Consider the following 20851-nt stretch of genomic DNA (forward strand, 5'->3'; position numbering starts at 1 on the left):
TAATTATAAACAAACAGTATAAAAACCTTATGGCACCAATAGGAAGCAACCTGGACACTGACATTAAAAAATAAAGAGTTCCCCAAAATTCATTTATTGTTGCTTCTGCAAATGATTTTGCATGCTATTTAAACATAAGAAAGTACTTTTCACATAGCCTATATGTCATAATTACATGTTAAATAAAATAAATATATAGAAAATATGCTCTTAAATCTCTTCCTAAAATAGTTCCCCCACTATATCAGTCTGCAGAACTTACCCCACCCCACCCCCATTTCTGCCTAGGTGTAGACAGCAAGCACCACCCTTCTAGGCATGTGCTGAGAGCTGTCCTTCACTTCTCCCACTCTCTGATGCTCATTTTTCCTGGAGAAAAAGGATAACTGGTTGAATGTACAGGCAAATATAAACAGCAGCAAGGATAATATCTAAGCCCTTTGAAATGCAGAGTAGGTAGTAACAATGAAACAAAGTCACTGTGGATAAGCTAGTCTACTTTTCATTTACAGAACTTCCCAAGCTTCTCCATTTATGCAAGCTCACTTATAATCTCAAGGCAACCGTATGAGGTAAGAAGACACTGAAATAAATAAGTTCGTCGAGATCACACAACTAGAAGGGCCCAGATATGTCTTGGCCAGGTTCCTGAGACATCATCTAACTCCTATGACTTGTCCAGATTGACAACTGACAGAAACAAGAGTTTAAATCTGAGCAACAGTAAAGAATCCTGGGATCTGCATGTCCAGAGCAGAGGCAGCATTCCAAAAGGAGAGTTTCTGGGGAACAGGGGGTACTCGGAACAAAGCATTATGCCCAAGAACCCATTTGGAAAAAAAACAGGGAGTATGGAGAGCTGGAAGAATGAGAAGGGGATAAAGAGGTGATCAGAAATTTCAGGATAAACATGAAGCTGAACAGGAAAGGGAATGAAATCATAGTACCTGGGCTTGACTCAGCAAAAATTAATAATTTATAAAGTTGTGATAATATAAATATTATTTACTGATTCAATTAAAATAAGGAGACAGGAGGATAATGGGAAAGAGAAAGAAGAGTGGTATGAAACCTAAATCCTTAGCTGGAAAAACAGAAGTCAACAGACAATGCCTAAAATTTAAACATGAAGAAATAAACTAATACATTTATCATGCAGAAAGATAAAGTAAAAGACCACAGAAAAACAGCTCTAAAAGTGGTGGGCTTCTTGGATAAGGACTAGGTAGAGAAAGAAGATGTTACTTTTCCCTTTTAGACCTTTCAGTACTACTTAACTTTTCAGCACTGTAGGTGATGGAAAAACATTTAACTAAATTCAAGAAAGTAGAAGAGAAAGTGTTAGTCACTCAGTCGTGTCTAACTCTTTGCAACCCCATGGAGCCTGCCAGGCTCCTCTGTCCATGGAATTCTCCAGGCAAGAATACTAGAGTGGGTTGCCATTCCCTTCTCCAGGGGATCTTCCTGACCCAGGGGTTGAAGCCAGGTTTCTGGCACTGCAGGCACATTCTTTACTGTCCAAGCCACCAGGGAAGCCCAAATTCAAGGAAAAAACCCAACTAACTTATGTGTGGGTCTGGGCTTCCAAAATGTATTGACAGTTTACTTAAATCTGCTGAGCTGCACAGCTTTTTGGAAATGATGCAGCTCTTATTCCAGGAGAGTGTTCAGGAGTCCTTTACTGGCCTCTTAGGAATTATTCCCTTTAGGCTGCTATAAGGGCTACAAGTCTTGAATGAGAGGTTCCAGAGAAAGAGGAAGCAATATTCCCTGGAGGCCTCCTCTGGATCAGGAGCTGCACGCCTGTCTTGTTTAATCCTCCCAAGAACATAGTGCGTATTCTACACTCATTTCACTGAGCAGGAAGTGGAGGTCTCTGCTAATATGCGGCGGCCCAAAGATTTGAAACTAGGTTTGCCCATCTCCAAATTAAGGAGTTTCTATTGAGGGAATGATTTCATTGCTGCTGACAATTTATTAGTCCTTCCATTCTTGCCACATTCCTCAGCAGACTAATAAATTGTCAGCAGCAATGAAGTCATTCCCTCAATAGAAACTCCTTAATTTGTTCAAGGCAAACTATGCTCTGTCCCCACCTTCCTTTCCAGCCTCACCTTTGACCATTTCCCAATGTTCATTCCACTAAAATGCGTTTGCTATTCCCAAAACAGACCCTGAATTTTCTCCTTTCTATACCATCCAAATATACATTATTCCTTCTGCCCTAAATGCTTTTCCTCACCTATCAAATCCCTATATCCCTGAGAAAACACTCATGCTATATTGCTTAAGGGAGCAAAAAAGATACAAAACTGCCTATACTCAATGTATGTACTTTCCTTAAAAGATATATATACACAAAGGAAAAAACTGAAAAAAATACTAACGGTCAAAAATTTTTAAAGTAATAATAATATAGGGACTTCCCTGGTGGTCCAGTGGTTAAGACTCTGTGTTTCCACTGCAGGAGGCGATAAGATCCCACATGCCACAGGGCACAGCCAAAAAATAAATTAATTTAAAAAATTTTTTTTAATTAAAGAAAAATACTAGCAGTCATTTCTGGGTGGTGAGTTTACTGGTACATCATTTTCTTTTTTATACTTTTCTCCATTTTTTCAAATTTTAATAACTTGCATAACTTTAATAACATACATAACTCCTTTTATGTATTATTTTATAATCAGAAGCAATTTAAATTTTTTTAAATTCATCTCTTTCAAGGTTCTGTGCATATACTAGCCCTTTCATAAAAGCTTCCTCGATTTTCCTTCATCCTGGGGAGGCCTAAGGCAGTTTTCACATTCCATTATGTAATAAAATTATCTGTGTACTTGTTTTCTCCCAGCCTCACCCTCAGCCAAGGTATAAAGTCCTTGAAGGACAGCAGTCTTTTTCATTTTTGTATTCCCTGCCATTCCTCATGTAATTAATATTTTAAACACTATTTACAAGTTAGTAATCCCTTTGAAAATTCCTACTCTGATTATATCAGATGGGAACTAAGCAAACAAACTAAACTCCTAGAACTTCATATATTTAATGGTTTGAGGAATAAGAAAATTATCTGGTAAACACCAGCATTCAACAGACAGCAATGGACTCTATGGGTCTAATATCAAGTACTTTCTTATATTTTTCCCTAAGGGCAGAGGAAGTGCTAAACACAACACTTGGTTCCAGGTCTACTGATTAAAAAAACAGAGATACAGTTTCAGCGGCCTCCCATGCATGCAGCATCTCTGGCTCCCATCTGCCCCCTTCTGGTCAAAACACAGATGCCACAGCCTTAGAATAAAATGTAAAAGAAAGAATGGGGGGAAAAACCCTGAGCTATCAGGTGCAAAACCTCTTTATACTTGTTCTGTTTTCTTCCATTTCTTGTAAGTCCAATAAGCTGCTGAGAAGGAAAAGCTGTAATAGCAACCACTGCGGATATAACTCAGCTAAACTCCAGAAACTAGACAGTGGTTCTCATTGTAATGGGCAGGACTCCGTGAGTTTAAAAATGACTACATGCTTTTAAAATGCTTATTATTTTCATAAGATCACTTAGATAAATGAATATCCCTGCCATATGTAAAATTGGGCTCCAAAAAGTTGCTTCAATTTATGAACTGAATCCACTAGTTTATAAAATGAATGAGGCATGTATACTTGAAGATTGTGGGTATTGTGTCGGGGATGTACTAATTTATCAGATTTCCCTTTAAAAACTGTTAGATAAAGAAGCACCTTAGCCTTCTTGGAAAGATAATTGATTAAACAGCATATTACTTTTGTGGCAGAAAAAAAGCCCTTCCCGATGCTCACCAAAATTAACCACCAAAGAAAAACACAGTTTCATTCATCTGTTTTGACGCCAGGAAAACATCCATACTACACACTTCAGAGAATACCAATCAGATAATCATTTTGGCCAATGAGTGGATATGCTGGGAGAAACTGGACATTAGCATGGAGAACCAGGGGCCAAGGAGGCCTGGGCAGGCAGGGGAGGGTCTGCTTCCACCCCGGCTCGGCCGTGGGACAGCCGCAGGACCCATTTCTGCCTTCTGAATCAGCATCCTGCCTACAAAGAGCAGAATCTAGAATCAAGCCTGATTCAAATTTGTGCATGAAAGCTGTCAAATACAGCTTGCTCTAAAACCAAAGCCTGCGATCCTGACCCACAGGGCATTCTTCAAACCTGTTTCCAGCACCAAGTAGCCAATTCACACAGAAGGAAAGGAAAAAAACTTAAAATTCATGGAGCCCCAGTCCTGCTACTTCCCTAATCCCCTATCAAATGGATGCATACCCCAACCACACAAGTGAGCTCCATGGTCTACAGCTGCAACAAATTTACTAGAAAACATGAGGAATAAAACTGCCAGACGGTGATTTTCCAAAGGTCCAGCTCTCGTCCTGGAATCATGCTAATGAAGAGAAGATGCAAAATAAAGAATTGACAAATGGGGAGGACATGGAATGAAGAGGCTGGAGAAGAGTCCTGAATCCATTCTCTGGGCAACTGAAGAGCACATCAAAGAATGCAGCCTTTAAATCAAGGGCAAGAAGAAAGCTTTCAATTAAGTCCAGGTAAACAAGGAGGCTTGATCCTTGGAAGAAAAGCTATGACAAACCTAGACAGTGTATTAAAAAGCAGAGACATCACTTTGCCAACAAAGGTCCACCTAGTCAAACCTATGGTTTTTCCAGTAATCATGTACAGATGTGAGAGTTGGATCATAAAGAAGGCTGAATGCCAAAGAATGGATGCTTTTGAACTGTGGTGGCCTAAAAGACTCTTGAGAGTTGCTTAGACTCTGAGATCAAACTAGTCAATCCCAAAGGAAATTAACCCTGCATATTCATTGGAAGAACTGATACTGAAGCTGAAGCTCCAATACTTTGGCCACCTGATACAAACAGCTGACTCATTGGAAAAGACCCTGATGCTGGGAAACACTGACGGCAGGAGGAGAAGGGTGTGAAAGAGGATGAGATGGCTGGATGGCATCACCGATTCAATGGACATGAGTTTAAACAAACTCTGGGAGATAGTGAAGGACAGGGAAGCCTGGCGTACTATAGTCCATAGGGTTGCAAAGAGCTGGACACAACCAAGCGACCAAACAACAGCAAAACACAGAGGGGTTTCCATGGAGATCCCATGCTCATTATTTTTCAGTAAACAGTGGACCCAGAAAAAAAGCACCCACATACAAATACGAATAAATAGAAATAAATACAAACAAAAAAAATTCTACCATGTGACCTTTGCAAAAGTACCACAGGGGGTAAAAAAAGAAAAGGAACAGAGCCTGTAGAAGGTACATTCAGAGAGCACATCAAGATAACCAGAGAGAAGATAATAAAGAAGCAGGGACTTAAGCAAATATCACAGGCCAGTTAGATCTAACAAACAACACAGAACCCTCCATCCAACAATGGCAGAATACACATTCTGAAGTACTCATAAAACACTCTCCAGGATAGACCATATCATAGGCCACAAAACAAGTCTTGCTAAATTTCTAAAGACTACGGTCATATAAATCATATAATATCTTTTCCAATCACCATGGAATAAAACTGAAAATCAACTAAAAAAAGAAAACTGAAAAATTCACAAATAATGTGGACTCCAAAACAACAAATGAGTCAAAAAGATACAAGAGAAATTTTAAAAATGACAAATGAAAACAAAAACCTAACAGACCAGAACTTACGAGATGCTACAAAAGCAATCCTAAGGGCTAGTTTATAGCTATACATGCTTACGTTAAAAAAGAAGAAAGATCTCAAATCAACAACCTAAACTCTACATCTTACAAAACTAGGGGGAAGAAAGCTAAACCCAAAGTTAGTAGAAAGGAAGAAATAATAAAGAGCAAAAATAAGTAAAACAGAGAATATCAGAAACAAAACATTAAAATCAACAAAACGAAGGGTTGAAAAAAGTCTTTGAAAAAGTGAACAAAACTGATATACCTTTACTTAGGTTCACTAAGGAAAAGGAAGAGGATCAAATAAATAAAATCAGAAATGAAAGGGAGGACATCACTACCAATTTTACTAAAGGTAACAGAATTATAAGAAAGTACTATGGATAATTATATGCTAACAAATTGGATACACTAGGTAAAATGAACAAGTTGTTAGAAATATTCAGTGTACCAAGACTAAATCACGAAGAAATGGAAACTCTGAATAGACATAAAACTATTTACTGAATCTGTAATCAAAAGCCTCTCAACAAAGAAAAGTACATCAGATGGCTTCCGTGATTAATTAAGAATTAATACTTGGACTTCCCTGATGGCCCAGTGATTAAGAATTCACCTGCGAATGCAAGGAGACACAAGTTCAATCTCCGGTCCGGGAAGATTCCACATGCCTCAGGGCAACCAAACCCGGTACTGCAACTACTGAAGCCTACATGATCTAGAGTCCATGCTCGGCAACCAGGAAGCCACCTCAGTGAGGAAGCCCACACCACAACTAGAGGAGGCCCACGTGCAGCAACAAAGACCCAGCACAAAAGGAAAAAAAAAAAGTTTAATTAATACTAATACTTCTCAGACTCTCCTCCAAACTGAAGAGCGCTGAAGACTTCCCAGCCTGTTTTATGAGGTCAGCATTACCTTAATCCCGAAGCCAACAAAGACACCGCAAGAAAAGAAACCTACAGATCAATATCCCTGATAAATATAGATGCAAAAATCATCAACAAAATACCAGCAAGCCGAATTCAACAGCATATTAAAAGGATCATATACCTTGACCACGTGGGATTTACTCTGGGATGCAAAGAAGGCTCAACACATGAAAATCAATAAATGTAACACACCACATTAACAAAGGGAAAATGTTCACATGATCATTTCAACTGATGCAAAAAAGCCATGTGATAAAATTTAAGACTTTTTCATGATTAAAAACACTCAAAAAACTAGGAATAGAAGCAAACAACCTCAACATAATAAAGGTCATATATGAAAAGCCCCCAACTAACATAATACTTGATATGAAAGACCATTTCAAACTTTTCCTCTGAGATCAGGAATGAGACAAGGATGCCCACTTTTGCAACTTCTATTCAATTCACTACTAGAAGTTACAGTCAGAACAATTATGTAAGACGAAGATATAAAAAGCATCCAAAAGGGAAGGAAGAAGTAAAAATATCTTTGTTTGCAGATAATATGATCTCATATATAGAAAGTGCTAAAGATTCCACACACACACACACAAAAACCTGTTAGAACTATTATGTTAATGCAGCAGGATACAAAATCAACACACCAAAACTCACCTGCATTTCTATACAGTAACAATGAATAATCTTGTACACTGAAAGTCAAAAAACACCACTGAAAGAAATTTTAAAAGATATAAATAAATGAAAAGGTATACTGCGCTCATGAATTAGAAAATTTCCAACAGGAGAAGGTGAGGGTAAGACGCATGGAGAAAGCAGCATTAACACATATCCACTATCATGTGTGAAACAGATGGTTAGTGGGAAGTTGCTAAATAACACAGGAAGCCCAGCCTAGTGCTCTGTGATGACCTAGAGGGCGGGACGGGGGGAGGGAAGGGAGGGAGATATATATATCTCTGATTATGACTGATATATAAAATTAAAATTATGACTGATTTGTGTTGTACAGCAGAAACCAACACAAAATTGTAAAGCAATTTTCCACCAATTAAAAAATAAATAAAAATGTTTTAAAAGATGATAATACTACCCAAACCACCTGCAGATTCAAAGTTATCCCTTCCAAAATGGTGTTCAAAGGTGTTCTCTGGAAAAACAGAAAAAATTCACCCTAAAATTCATATGGAATTTCAAGGGACCTCCAAAAAGCCAAAACAATCTGGAGAAAGAAGGACAACTGGTGGGTTCACAATCCATGATTTCAAAAGTTACCACAAAGCTACAATAATCAAAGCAATGTGGTACTGGCATAAGGACTAAGATATGCTTCTGTATATAGAGAGAATAGAGAGCCCAGAAATAAACCTTCGCACACATGGTCAAAAGATTTTCAACAAAGAAGTCATGATCATTCACTGGGGGAAAGGAAAGTCCTTTAACAACTACACTCAGAAACAACGATGCTCAGAAAACAGGATGTCCACAGGCAAAAGAAAGAAACTGGACGCTTACCTTGTACCATATATAAAAATTAACTTATAATGTATCAAAGACCTACATGTAAGAGCTAAAACTATAAAACTCTTAGGAAAAAAATATATATAGGGGGAAAGCCTCATGACCTTGGATTTAAATTTGAAATTTTTTAAAAAATATATTTTTTTAAAGAGAGTACATTTTGAACTTCCCTGGTGGTCCAGTAGTTAAGAATTGACCTGTCAATGCAGGGGACACTTGTTCAATCCCTGTTCCAGGAAGATTCCACATGCCACTGGGCAACTAAGTCCATATGCCACAAGTACTGAGCCCTAGTGCCTAGAGACTGTATTTGCAACAAGAGAAGCCATCGCAATGAGAAGTCTGCAGAGTGCAGCGAAGGGTAGACCCCACTCACCACAACTAGAGAAAGCCCACATGCAGCAATGATGACCCAGTGAAGCCAAAAATTAAATAAACTTAAAAAAAAAAAAAAAACAGAAAAAAATCTATCAGAACTATTTATGGTTTCATTTCATCATTGAAAATGTACCATCATATACATAAAACCTCCCTGATGGCTCAGATGGTAGAGTCTGCCTGCAGTGCGGGAGACCAAGGTTTGATCCCTGGGTGGGGAAGATGCCCTGGAGAAGGCAATGGCAACCCACTCCAGTATTCTTGCCTGGAAAATCCCATGGATGGAGGAGCCTGGCAAGCTACAGTCCATGGGGTCACAAAGAGTCAGACACGACTGAGAGACTTCACATACATAAAACTGGTGCTACATCTCCGGAGTCAAAAGAAGAAAGCATTTTCACAACAGGAGGGAGTAGAAAACATCATTAAGTGTTGTTGACAATGAGAAACAGAAAAGTATAAAATGGTATTAGGATTTCAGGTTTGCTAATGACATGGTTGTTGGTGACCTTCAACAGAACAGGTTTAGGAGAACACTAACCCCAGAGCAGAAGGGCTTGCGTGATGTATGATCAAGAGTGCAGGAAGCAGGGCAGTGGATAGAGACTCCATTCTGCCAGTATATCAATAAACAGATGCTCGGGTAAGAACAGCAGAACCCTGTGTGGAACAACAGACTGGTTCAAGCTTGAGAAAGGAGTATGACAGGGCTGTCTTCTGTCACCCTGCTTAACCTATATGCTGAGCACATCATGAGAAATGCCCAGCTGGATGAGTTACAAAGCTGGAATCAGGATAGGCAGGAGAAACATCAACAACTTCAGACACGCAGACGATACTACTATAATGGCAGAAAGCGAGGAGGAAACTAAAGAACCTCTTGATGAGGGTATAGAAATAGAGTGAAAGAGCCGGCTTAAGACTAAATATTAAAAAAACTAAGATCATGGCATCCAACCCCATTACCACATGCAAACAGAAGGGGAAAAGGTGGAAGTAGTGACAGATTTCCTCTTCTTGGGCTCTAAAATCACTGCGAATGGTGACTATATCCATGAAATCAGAAGACAACTGCTTCTTGGCAGGAAAGCTATGACAAACCTAGAGAGTGTGTTGAAAAGCAGAGACATTACTCTGCCAACAAAGGTAATATAGTCAAAGCTATGGTCTTCCCAGTGATCATGTACAGTTGTAAGAGCTGGACTGTAAAGAAGGCAGAACACCAAAGAACTGATGCTTTCGAACTGGTGGTGCTGGAGAAGAATCCTGAAAGTCCCTTGGACAGCAAGGAGGTCAAACCAGTCAATCTTAAGGGAGATCAACCCTGAATATTCACTGGAAGGACTAATGCTGAAGGTGAAGCTCCAGTATTTTGGTCATCTGATGTGACCAGATGACTCATGGGAAAAGTCCTTGAAGCTGGGAAAGATCAAGGGCAGAAGAAGGCAACAGAGGATGAGATGGCTGGACGGCATCACCGATGCAATGAACATGAACTTGGGCAAGCTCCAGGAGATGGTGAGGGACAGGGAGGTCTGGTGTACCTTGGTCCGTGGGGTCGCAAAGAGTCGAACACAACTGGGAGACTGAACAACAACAACAAGGTAAGAAAGCAGCTTTACTGTGGCTGCTGCTTCCTGTTTAACCAATAGTTTTGTGGATGAAATGGAGAGGGAGAGCTAGGTAAACTTATGTGTTGAAAAAAATCACTGGAAAATAACATAGCATTATAATGGTCTTGATCAGGCTCAAAACTCAAGATTTGCACATTTTTCTAAATGGCTTACGATTTGTACATTTTTCTAAATGGTTTCCCTGGTGGCTCAGGTGGTGAGGAATCCACCTGCAATGTAAGGGACCCAGGTTCAATCCCTGGGTCAGGAAGATGCCATGGAGAAGGGAATGGCTACTTACTCCAGTATTCTTGCCTGGAGAACTCCATGGACAGAGGGGCCTGGTGGGGTACAGACCACGGGGTCACAAAGAGCCAGACGTGACTGAGCAACTGACACTAAATGTAAATTTCACCTCTCAAAAGGAAAGGATCCTAACTAACACTGAACTCTAGCTATTGATATGAATGCTGAAGTGTTTAGGAGTGAAGCATACTGATGTCTGCAACTTACTTTGACTTGCATGATAAAAATAAGACGGATGGATATAGAGGTGGGTAGGTGAACAGATAGGTGATAAAGCAAATGTGGCAAATGCTAATGCTAGGGTCTAGATGATATGTTCACTGGTGGGTTACTACAACCTGTCTGTACTTTGAAAAAGTTCATATAGAATGTTGAAGAAAAAGCAACCACCATGAAGTTACAGACTGGCTTCCAATCTACATAATTTAATCAAAATTAAGACATTCTCAAGACTGAAGATGTGGAAAGTCTTATCTGTTTAAAGAGGTGTACAGAGAAATGGGAGGCAGCCAGCACTCACCTATAGACTGAGATGTGAATGCTGCTACAATCTGGGGGCTGGCCAAGGCCTCCAGCCGGTTCTTCAATGCCTCCAAGTGAACACATTTTTCTGAGTAGTCTGGTGTATCAACGAGCATCATTAGGCTGTTCTGCATACCTGTGAGCTTGGCTGAAATCACAGCTATGTCCTATAAGAAGACCAGAAAAGAGGATATTTAGGTTAAGACACTCCAATTAAGAGACCATGGCTCATAAACTCTTCATGTTCAGTATTGCTAAGTCACTTCAGTCGTGTCTGACTCTGTGCAACCCCAAGACGGCAGCCCACCAGGCTCCCCCATCCCTGGGATTCTCCAAGCAAGAACACTGGAGTGGGTTGTCATTTCCTTCTCCAATGCGTGAAAGTGAAGTTGCTCAGTCGTGTCTGACCCTCAGCGACCCCATGGACTACAGCCTACCAGGCTCCTCCGTCCGTGGGATTTTCCAGGCAAGAGTACTGGAGTGGGTTGCCATTGCCTTCTCCATGTTCAGCATTACTAGTCTTCAAATAAAAGCAAATTAAAACAAGGAAGTGCCATTTTCCTCCTAACAAACTGGAAAAACTTGTGAAAAATTATAACAGCTATCTTTGGGAAGGGTGCAAAGAAAAAGTTTGTCTAAATTTATTATATTTTTTCTGGGGGGAAAATTAGCAATATGCAACAAGAGCCTTAAAAATATTCACATCCTTAGAACTTGGTATTTTCTGTTCTAGAAATCTAAAGAAAAAATCAGAGGGACAAAGAACTATTACTGCATTAAAATTGATTAATGTGATTTTAGTGCTGTAATAACAAAGACCCGGAAGGAACCTAAATCTTCCATAATAACAAATAAAATATAGATTATGAGACTCATAATGGCATGTGAAATATTGTACATTTGTTAAAAATCACGTTTGGGGTTTTCCTTGCTGGCTCAGTGGTAAAGAATCCACCTGCCAATGCAGGAGACAAGGGTTCGATTTCCGGTCTGGGAAGATCCCACATGCCATAGAGCAGCTTGGCCCAGGCGCCACAACTACCGAGCCAGCGCTCTAGAGCCCAAGAGACACAACTACTGAAGCATGAATACCCTCGAGCCCGTGCTCTGCAACAAGAGAAGCCACTGCAATGAGAAGCCCGTGCACCGCAACTAGAGAGGAGCCCCTGCTCATCGCAACTAGGGAAAAGTCCAAGCAGCAACAAAGACCCAGCACAGCCAAAAGTAGGTAAATAAATTTAAATGTTTTTAAAAAGCACGTTTTGAAAAGTATTAATTACATAGCACAATATCTACAACTTATCATTAGGTGAAATAAATAACAAAAAGGACACACAAACATTAGAATATACAGAGACATGTATACACTGGGTTGGCCAAAAAGCGCATTTGGGTTATTCCATAATATCCCAATAATATCCCATAATATCTTATGGGAAACCCAAATGAACTTTCTGGCCAACCCAACATATGCCTACAATATCTGCATCCATATAAGATAATACAAAAGTATAAATTTTTACAAAAACCTAGAAAAATACCTAACAGACATAAAAAAAAAATACTATTAGGGCACAGGAATAGGATCATTTTGTTTTCTTCCTTGCATTTTTCTCAATTTTCCAAATCTTGTAAGACACACATAAGTTATGTTTAAATAGAAAAAAACTAAACGCTATTTAAAAAAAGAACCAAGAGAGTAAGGAAATGTATTTCATTGCAGTATTCGACAGGTGCCCACGATGCCTCAGACACCGTTTGAAAGATAGTTGAGACAAAAAGATGACGAAGGTCACAGTGCATGAATGACTTGGGGAGAAAGATTATGAGACACTCTAAGAGGATGGCTCATGGGCTTCCCCGGTGGTCCTGTGGTTAAGACTCCATACTCCCAATGCAGGGGGTGTGAGTCTGACCCTTGGTCAGGGAACTAAGACCGCACATCACATGTGGGGCGGCCACTAGATAAAATAAAAAGAGGTTGGCTCGAGGGTCACAGGAGCACAGGGGAGGGGCCCATGAGTTCCACTCACTGGAGAGGCCAGGAGCCAGCAAGGAGAGATGTAAAAGGAGGTGACACTTAACTGCCTCGAGGGACAAGTGGAGGCTACTGTCCTACAAAGAAAAGTAGAGTGGGGACAGCTCAGGCGGGGAACAGGTATGAAAGGGAAGGGGTGTTCACAGTCTGGAGCAGACAGAGGCTGAAATCACACAGAGGGAGTGGCTGGAGGAACAGCTGTAAACACAGGCTGCCCAGAGCCCTGTGCGGAAGGACAGGTTGTGGCTTGTAAGGAGCATAGAATTTATCAGACGGAAAATGGGAAGCTGGTAGAGGTTAAGATGGGGTTGGGTTGGGAGTGTGAGGGACAGGGAAATGCCACATGCCAGTCTGTGCTTTAGAAGATGCCCTGGACACGTGGGGGGTGGGGATAACCTGGGATGGGGGAGGGCCTTGATGGCAAGGAGGCGAGTGGACGGTTGCTGAAACGGTCTAGGAGCAAAATGACTACAAAGCCAGATCAGGGGGCGGCAGAGGGACAGAAAGAACAGACAACAGAAGAGAAAGAGGGGAGGGGCAGGGAGAAGGGGGCACTGAAGGGCCGCTGAGGTTTCCAGGTAGGTAAACCTATACGGAAAAGGACGCGTTAACCCACGAGAGGGGGCAGTGGAGCAAATGGAGAGTGGCTTTGGTCAGAAATAGTTAATTCTGTTTTTTATGAGCCTGGAAGAGTTCAGCTAGATGCTTTGGGTCTTGTAGGCAGTGATTTCTGAATATCAAGAGGGTCGGGAAAAGAAAAAACAAGATGTAACTTTTAGCTTTGTTGCTGCTGTTCAATTGCTAAATCCTGTCTGACTCTTTGCAACTTCGTGGATCGTAGCCCACCAGGCTCCTCTGTCCATGGAGTTCTCCAGGCAAGAGTACTGGAGTGGGTTGCCATTCCCTTCTCCAGGGGATCTTCCTAACCCAGGGATCGAACCCAACTCTCCTGCTTGGCAGGCAGATTCTTTACCATCTGAGCCACCAGGGAAGCCTAACAACAAACCAATACACCATCCCCTAAACAAGAAACCTACCTGAGTCTTAAAAGTTTCCTCGATATCAGCACTCAACGTGCTCCATTTGTCGGCTTCTTGAAGAGATTCTGCAGCAAGCTGCATTCTGGACTTGACCTGGTCGATTTCTACCAACACCTAGAAGAGAAATGAGGGTCTCAGACACTAAGGAAGCAGCAGTTCCATTTTCTCTGCCTTCTGCAAGTAACTCAAAACATAAGTATCATGATATGGTCCTGCCTTAGGGAACTCTGTACCCGGTACAACACTGATCACATGGTTAAACGTTCAGTGATGCTGAAGAGATGAATAAGCTAAAAGTACTAAACAAAAGAGTAGTTTGAGTGTTTGGCAGAATTCTGAGGGGTGGCCTCCTGCTGGGAAGGTAAACATCTTCCAAAAACAAGAGTCAACAATTAGGAACCAAAATACCTGCATCGACTGAGATGTGTCCTGTTCAAACTTTTTAATGTCCTCCTTGACAAGAATCATTTGTTCTTTCAGAAAAGACGCCTCCTGTTTAAGGGCTTCGACATCACGGAGCACTTTGGGCATGTTCTGGAGGGCCTGGTGACTTGTTTCTGCAGCGAGAACCCAAGAACCAAAGGTGAACACTGGACCACGCACCAGTGAACAATATGAATAAATCAGACGACAGGAAGCAAATCTTCCCTAAGGCTCTATGAGCCACGCAGTTTTCTGAGCCTGTGTTGGGCAGGGCTGCGGGCGGCGGGAGGGGGAGCTGGTCTCTGCTGGGACCCTGTCTTCCCCAGGATGATGGTGAAAGCCCTGATAAACTATCAACCTGACCCACCACCACTGAGTTTAAATGCAACTTCTTTTTTTTTTTTTTTTTTGGATCTGCTTGCAAGATCTTAGTTCCCTGACGAACCCAGGCCCCCCTAGTAGTGAAAGCAAAGAGTCCTAACCACTGGACAGGCAGGGAATTCACATGAAACTCCCTTTTCCAGGAAGGAGAAGGGAGGAATCTGACACTGGGAAATGCCAGCTCTGCACCCCAAGCTTTCCAAACATCACTTAACACACACAGCAGTCATGAGCAGCTGCCTCTTCCAGATGAGAAAACTAATGCTCCGAAAGGTTAAGTAAGTTGCCCGAGATCTCACAGAGCTGAAGCCAAGGAGTGTCTGGACCCAACCTCTGCTTTCATCGTCTTTTCAAAATGCAGTCCACAGACCACTGGTATCAGCTGGAATGCAGTTAAAATGCAGGTCTCCAGGTCACCTGCCAGAGATTCTTATTTAGGAATCCTGGGAGGAGATCAAGGAACCTGTATTTTTATTTTTTTAACAGACACCACAAGTGTAGAATAAAATCTGAAAATCCTCGCAGATCAGGAGGTGTTATCTGGAAAAGGCATAATCCTTTCATCCTTTAAAGAGCAATTCACCGGGGAATCAACCAAAGAAGTTCAGAGCCTTCTGCTCCTGGTACCAGTACATTGAATGGAACTTTAACATTGAAAACACACTTCAAGAATCTGTTCACCCTGCTCTGCCATAAAACAACATTCTGTCTCCAGCACCGACCTTAAGTCAAGTTTTATGACTAACGAAACAAAGGCAGAACACACAAAGATTTCTTCAAAGCACAGAGACTTCCTGATTTTTAACAGGCTGTTATGGCCCTGGCTGGGTCCCTTGTCTGCTAAACCTCAGAGTCACTCTTCAGGTCTGGTTGGTTCCTTGTGAACTTCTTCCGCCCCCTGCTCCACAGCACCCTCAAATTTAGTTCTTTCTAGAATCTATTTTAAAACTGTCACCTCCCGTGGATGCCTCTGGAAGGGTAAGGGCCAAATCTCCATGGGAAGGGGGACTAAGGGACCGCCTGAGGTGATGGTAACCTTCTACGTCTTGATGGCGGGTGAGATGCATTAGCCGTACACACCTGTCAAAACCCGTCAAACGGATCAGATAAGGTCCCTCCATTCCACCTTACATAAATTTTATCTAGTGAAAAAAAAAAGAGCTATAAACAAGAACTGAACTCTATAATGTTTAGAGTTCTAAATGAAATGTTTAAAGGGCGAAGTGTACTGTTATCTGCGATTTATTTTTAAATACATCAAAAAATAAGATGGATGGATGGATAGAGGGATGGACAGACTTGCAATAAAGCAAGACTGGCCACTGCTCGCTGTAGAATCTAGAAAATGGCTGTTTGGAATTTCACTACAAATTCCCGCAGCATTGTGGCACGTTTGGCACCTCTATTCACGGTTGCTCAGAACAAGGATCTGCCATCATTCTTGATTTCCTCCCCTTATCCCTCATTCCAATCCATCAGCAAATTCTCCCCTTTCTCCTGAGAATACCTTAAAGCTACGCTTCTCTCCCCATCTCTACTGCCAGAAACCCAAGTGAAGCCATGGTCACCTCTCTTCTGGACTAGAGCAATGGTCTCCTGAATGGCGACTTAAATCATCTCATTGTCCTGCTTAAAAATCCTCCAGTACCTTCCCACTACACACATTTTAAATCAAATCCAGACTCTTTTAATGTGACAGTAAAATCCCTCCCTGCATGATCTGGACCGTGCCAACATTTCCCACCGAAGAACAGATCTTGTTTAACACTGCATCTCTGCACCCTGAAGAATAGTTTGTGCCCAAAAAATATTTGCTCACTGAATGAGTAATGAATCAATCCGCCCTATTAGGGATCCTCAACAACTCCAGTTTCAACCTCTGCAGTAACTTCTTCTCACCACAGACTTGGGACCTTGTCTCATTGTCCCTAAAAATAAAGCTTTAAACCTTCTATGGCTTCTCACTACCTACAGAAGCGATCCCCAACATTTTTGGCACCAGGGACCAAAATTTCCACGGACCTGGGAAGCTGGAAAGGGGCGGGGCAGGGGATGGTTTGGGGATGACTCAAAAGCATTGAATTTATTGAGTTCCTTGAGCAAGAAGTGGAGCTTCCTGTAAAAGTGAGCAATGGGAGGTGGCTGTAAATTACAGATGAAACTTCCCTCTCTTGCCCACCGCTCACCTACTGTGGCCGAGTTCCTAATAGTTCCCAGAGCTTGGGAACCCCTGGCTTATAGAATGAAAATCAAAACTTTAGGATGGCCACAAAAGCCTTTCACAGTCTGATCCTAATCTACTTTTCTACCTTATTTCCAGCAGAAATTCCCCCTCATGGAAGTGTAATCCTCCAATAATAATAAGGACTAATATGTATTGATGCTATTGATGAAGCTCTATTTGAACTTCTCACTTTTCTTCTGGACTAGGTAGGTCTCTTTATACCCACCTACCTCTACAAGTGTTCCCTCTCCCTTTAATACCAGAAAGGTAGTAAAGTATAATGGATAAGAGCCTGGGATCTGGGACCAGTCGCTTGGGTTCAAATCCAGTCTCCCCATTCATTAGCAACACGATGCTGGGCAAGTTACTACCTTCGGCTGCAGTTTCTACAACTATAAAGTGGGAATTAACTGTGCCTACCTCTAAGGATTACTGCCATATTTAAATAAGATAATCATGCTGGGGGAGGGGGCGGCACTATTAACATTTTCTCCAGGACACTTCTTCATTGCACAGGGCTGTCCCAAGAACTGTGGGACATCAAGTCTGGGAGCCTCTATGATATGTCCCTCTCCTCCCCAACAAGCTGAAGCTTTTTAAAAACAGCTTTATTGATGAATAACTTACCTGGCATACAATTCACTCACTTCAAATATACAACTCAATGATTTTTAGCAAATTTAACAAGCTGTGTTATCTCCACAAGAACACTGACATCAACCAAAAAACTCCTTCCTGCCACTTTGCACTTAATCTCTGCTTCCACCCCAAGCCCTGGGAAACCACTAATCTGCTTTCTGTCTCTAAAAATTTACCTTTTCTGGACATTTCAGACACAGGAAATCATGCACTATGTAGTCTTCTGCATCTCGCTTCTTTCACCAAGGATAAAGCTTGTTCCCTTATGTTACTGAGTTGTATTCCATATTTTGTTTATCCACTCACCAGCTGATGGATATTTATGCTGTGTCTATGGTAGTGTAAGGCTTTCCAAGGGAATACCCTGGTGGTTCAGTTGCTAAGACTCTGTGCTCCCAATGCACAGGGCCCAGGTTCAATCCCTGGTCAGGTAACTAGATCCTGCATGCTGCAACAAAGAGTTTGAATGTCACAGCTAAAGATCCCACAGGCCCTAACGAAGACTGAAGACCCCTCATGCCACAGCTAAACACCCGGTGCAGCCAAATAAAGTAATTAAAATAATTTGTTTTAAAAAGACCACGGATTACTAAGTATTAAGTAGCTCTTTTTACAAAAGTACACACAAAGCCCTTAAAACAGTGTCTGATGTATACCAAGGACTCAGATATTTGCCATCATATCATTATTATTAAAATCCTCCCTGAACTTCCCTGTAGCTCATACAGTAAAGAATCTGCTTGCAATGCAGACCTGGCTTTGATCCCTGGGTCAGGAGTTTGCTGCCTTGTGGGGAAGACACGTGAACAATTTAATTACAATGAAGGGTAGATTTGCTGAGAACAGAACTGGAAGCTGAGACCTAGATGAGACTCCAGATCCTCTGGAGAAAGGAATGGCAACCCACTCCAGTATTCTTCCCTGGAGAATCCCATGGACAGAGGAGCCTGGTGGGTGATAACAGTCCATGGGCTCGCAAAGAGTCAGACACAACTGAGAGACTAAGCACAATGTCTTCCTCATCTTTGCCCTGTGAAGCTTTCATTCAAGGCCTAACACAGGGAAAGCCCTTTATGAACGTCCCAGACAAGAGACAATTGCTGCCTTCATCTAGGTCTCAGCTTCCAGTTCTGTTCTCAGCAAATCTACCCTTCATTATAATTAAATTGTTCACGTGTCTTCCCCACAAGGCAGCAAACTCCAGAAAGATAAACTTTTCACTGCTCATTTCTTGACAGGTGCACAGTAGATACATTAAATTATTATTAACTCTGGTGTGTATTTTTTTTATAATTCACTATTCTGGTTAGTTAATTTGATACTTTAAAGTCTCCCATTAGGACTTCCCTGGTGGTCCAGTGGTTAAGAATCCACCTGCCAATGCACAGGATACTGGTTCAATCCCTGGTCCAGGAAAATCCCCACATGCTGCAGAGCAACTAAGCTCGTACGTCACAACTACTGAGCCCATGAATCCTAGACTCTGTGCTCTAAAGCAAGAGAAATACCACAATGAGACCACGAACAGCAACTAGACAGTAGCCCTCCACTCTCTACAACTAGAGAAAGTCCAAGTGCAGCAACAAAGACCCAGCACAGACAAAAGTGGGGAATAAAAGTCTTCAATCAGGACAGCCCATCTTCCTCACTGACATAGAGATCCACTATAAGAGCGGTGTGGCGGAAGGATGGAGTGCGGACTATTATATATGGAATGGATAAACAAGTTCCTACTTGGTGTACAGCACAGGAAATGATCTATATTCAATATGCTGTGACAAACCATAATGGAAAAGAATGTGGTAAAGAATGTATATATATAAGTATATACAGTCAGTCAGTCAGTTCAGTCGCTCAGTCGTGTCCAACTCTTTGCAACCCCATTGACTGCAATAAGCCAGGCCTCCCTGTCCATCACCAACTCCTAGAGTTTGCTCTAACTCATGTCCACTGAGTCGGTGATGCCATCCAACCATCTCATCCTCTGTCGCCCCTTCTCCTCCAGCCTTCAATCTTTTCATCAGGGTCTTTTCAAATGAGTCAGCTCTTCGCATCAGGTGGCCAAAGGATTGGAGTTTCAACTTACTGAATACATATATATAACATATATAACTGAATCACTTTACTGTACAGTAGAAATTAACACAACATTGTAAATCAACTGCAGGTAACAAGACCATTTTTTTAAAATCCATTAAAACAATGTCTTCCCTATTTCTGTCTTTCCTATACATCTTCTATACGCTTTTTGCCAAATGTAAGAATCAGTTGACTAGTTATTTCATATTTTTAAAAATCACTCCAGTAAGTTTTAAACTGCCGGAAGTGGAAAGCAAGATCCCAAATCTGCAAGTGTTGCAGAGAGACGAGCAGCGGGCTGAGACCTGGATGTCCCCAAGAGGACTGCGCGGGAACCGGACCCGGGCTCGCTCGCTCTCCACGCGAGGCGCTGACATTTACTGCCCACTACGTGCACCCCCGCGGACCCCGGGCCCGTCTGGGAGCTCTGCCCGGCCGCTCACCCTCCACGGCGTGGTTCACCTCTTGGATGAACAGCTGCAGCTTCATCACCAGGGTGGCTGCGTGGCTGTCCGCCTTCCCGGCCGCCGCCTCCTTGGGGCCAGCCCTGAAGGCCGCATTGATCCACTCCTTCACGTCGAAGTCTTCCGCCAGGAACTTGGAGAAGTCCATGGCTGCACCGTCGCAGCTCGGCGTCCAAGCCTGAAGACCTGGCTCCGGACGGCCACTCGGCTGCAGAAGCGGGTGGCCCTGCGAGAGCACCCGCGGCAGCCTGGGAAGCAGCGGGCGGGGATCGACGGCGCCGGAGACAGACCCCTCCACAGCCCCTGGGTCAGCGCGCTGATGTGTACGCCCGGGATTGACCCTCGCCGCGCGCCGTACCTCTTCCGGAAGTAGGTAGCCGTTACTATAGTGATTGCAGGCCTTCCGGGAAATGTGGCGAGCTGCGAGCGTCCAACAGAAGCTAATTTAAATGCCGACTGGGCGCTTAAATACGTGCTTACTCTAAAGCCCTTACTTTTATTAGCACACTTAGTCCTCACAATCCTTTCAGTGCTATTGTTCTCCCCCAACTTAAAGTGGAAGAACTGAGGCAGTTTA

At 42.3% G+C, this 20851-nt stretch overlaps 1 protein-coding gene across 1 annotated transcript in view; it reads right to left on the reverse strand.

Moving 5' to 3' along the window:
- COG7 (component of oligomeric golgi complex 7) overlaps nucleotides 1–20647 on the reverse strand; it is an 88712-nt gene extending 68065 nt beyond the window's left edge. Inside the window, exons 1-4 of the mRNA XM_040257798.1 lie at nucleotides 20254–20647; nucleotides 14473–14621; nucleotides 14062–14178; nucleotides 10985–11153 (exon numbers count right to left, since the gene is read on the reverse strand). Of these exons, the coding sequence (XP_040113732.1) occupies nucleotides 10985–11153; nucleotides 14062–14178; nucleotides 14473–14621; nucleotides 20254–20422 (604 nt within the window). The 5' untranslated portion in view covers nucleotides 20423–20647. The remainder of the gene's footprint in view (nucleotides 1–10984; nucleotides 11154–14061; nucleotides 14179–14472; nucleotides 14622–20253) is intronic.
- Nucleotides 20648–20851: the final 204 nt, after the last annotated feature.

The sequence above is a fragment of the Oryx dammah genome, unplaced genomic scaffold (assembly GCF_014754425.2).
Source record: "Oryx dammah isolate SB20612 unplaced genomic scaffold, SCBI_Odam_1.1 HiC_scaffold_2, whole genome shotgun sequence".
NCBI classification, from domain to species: domain Eukaryota; kingdom Metazoa; phylum Chordata; class Mammalia; order Artiodactyla; family Bovidae; genus Oryx; species Oryx dammah.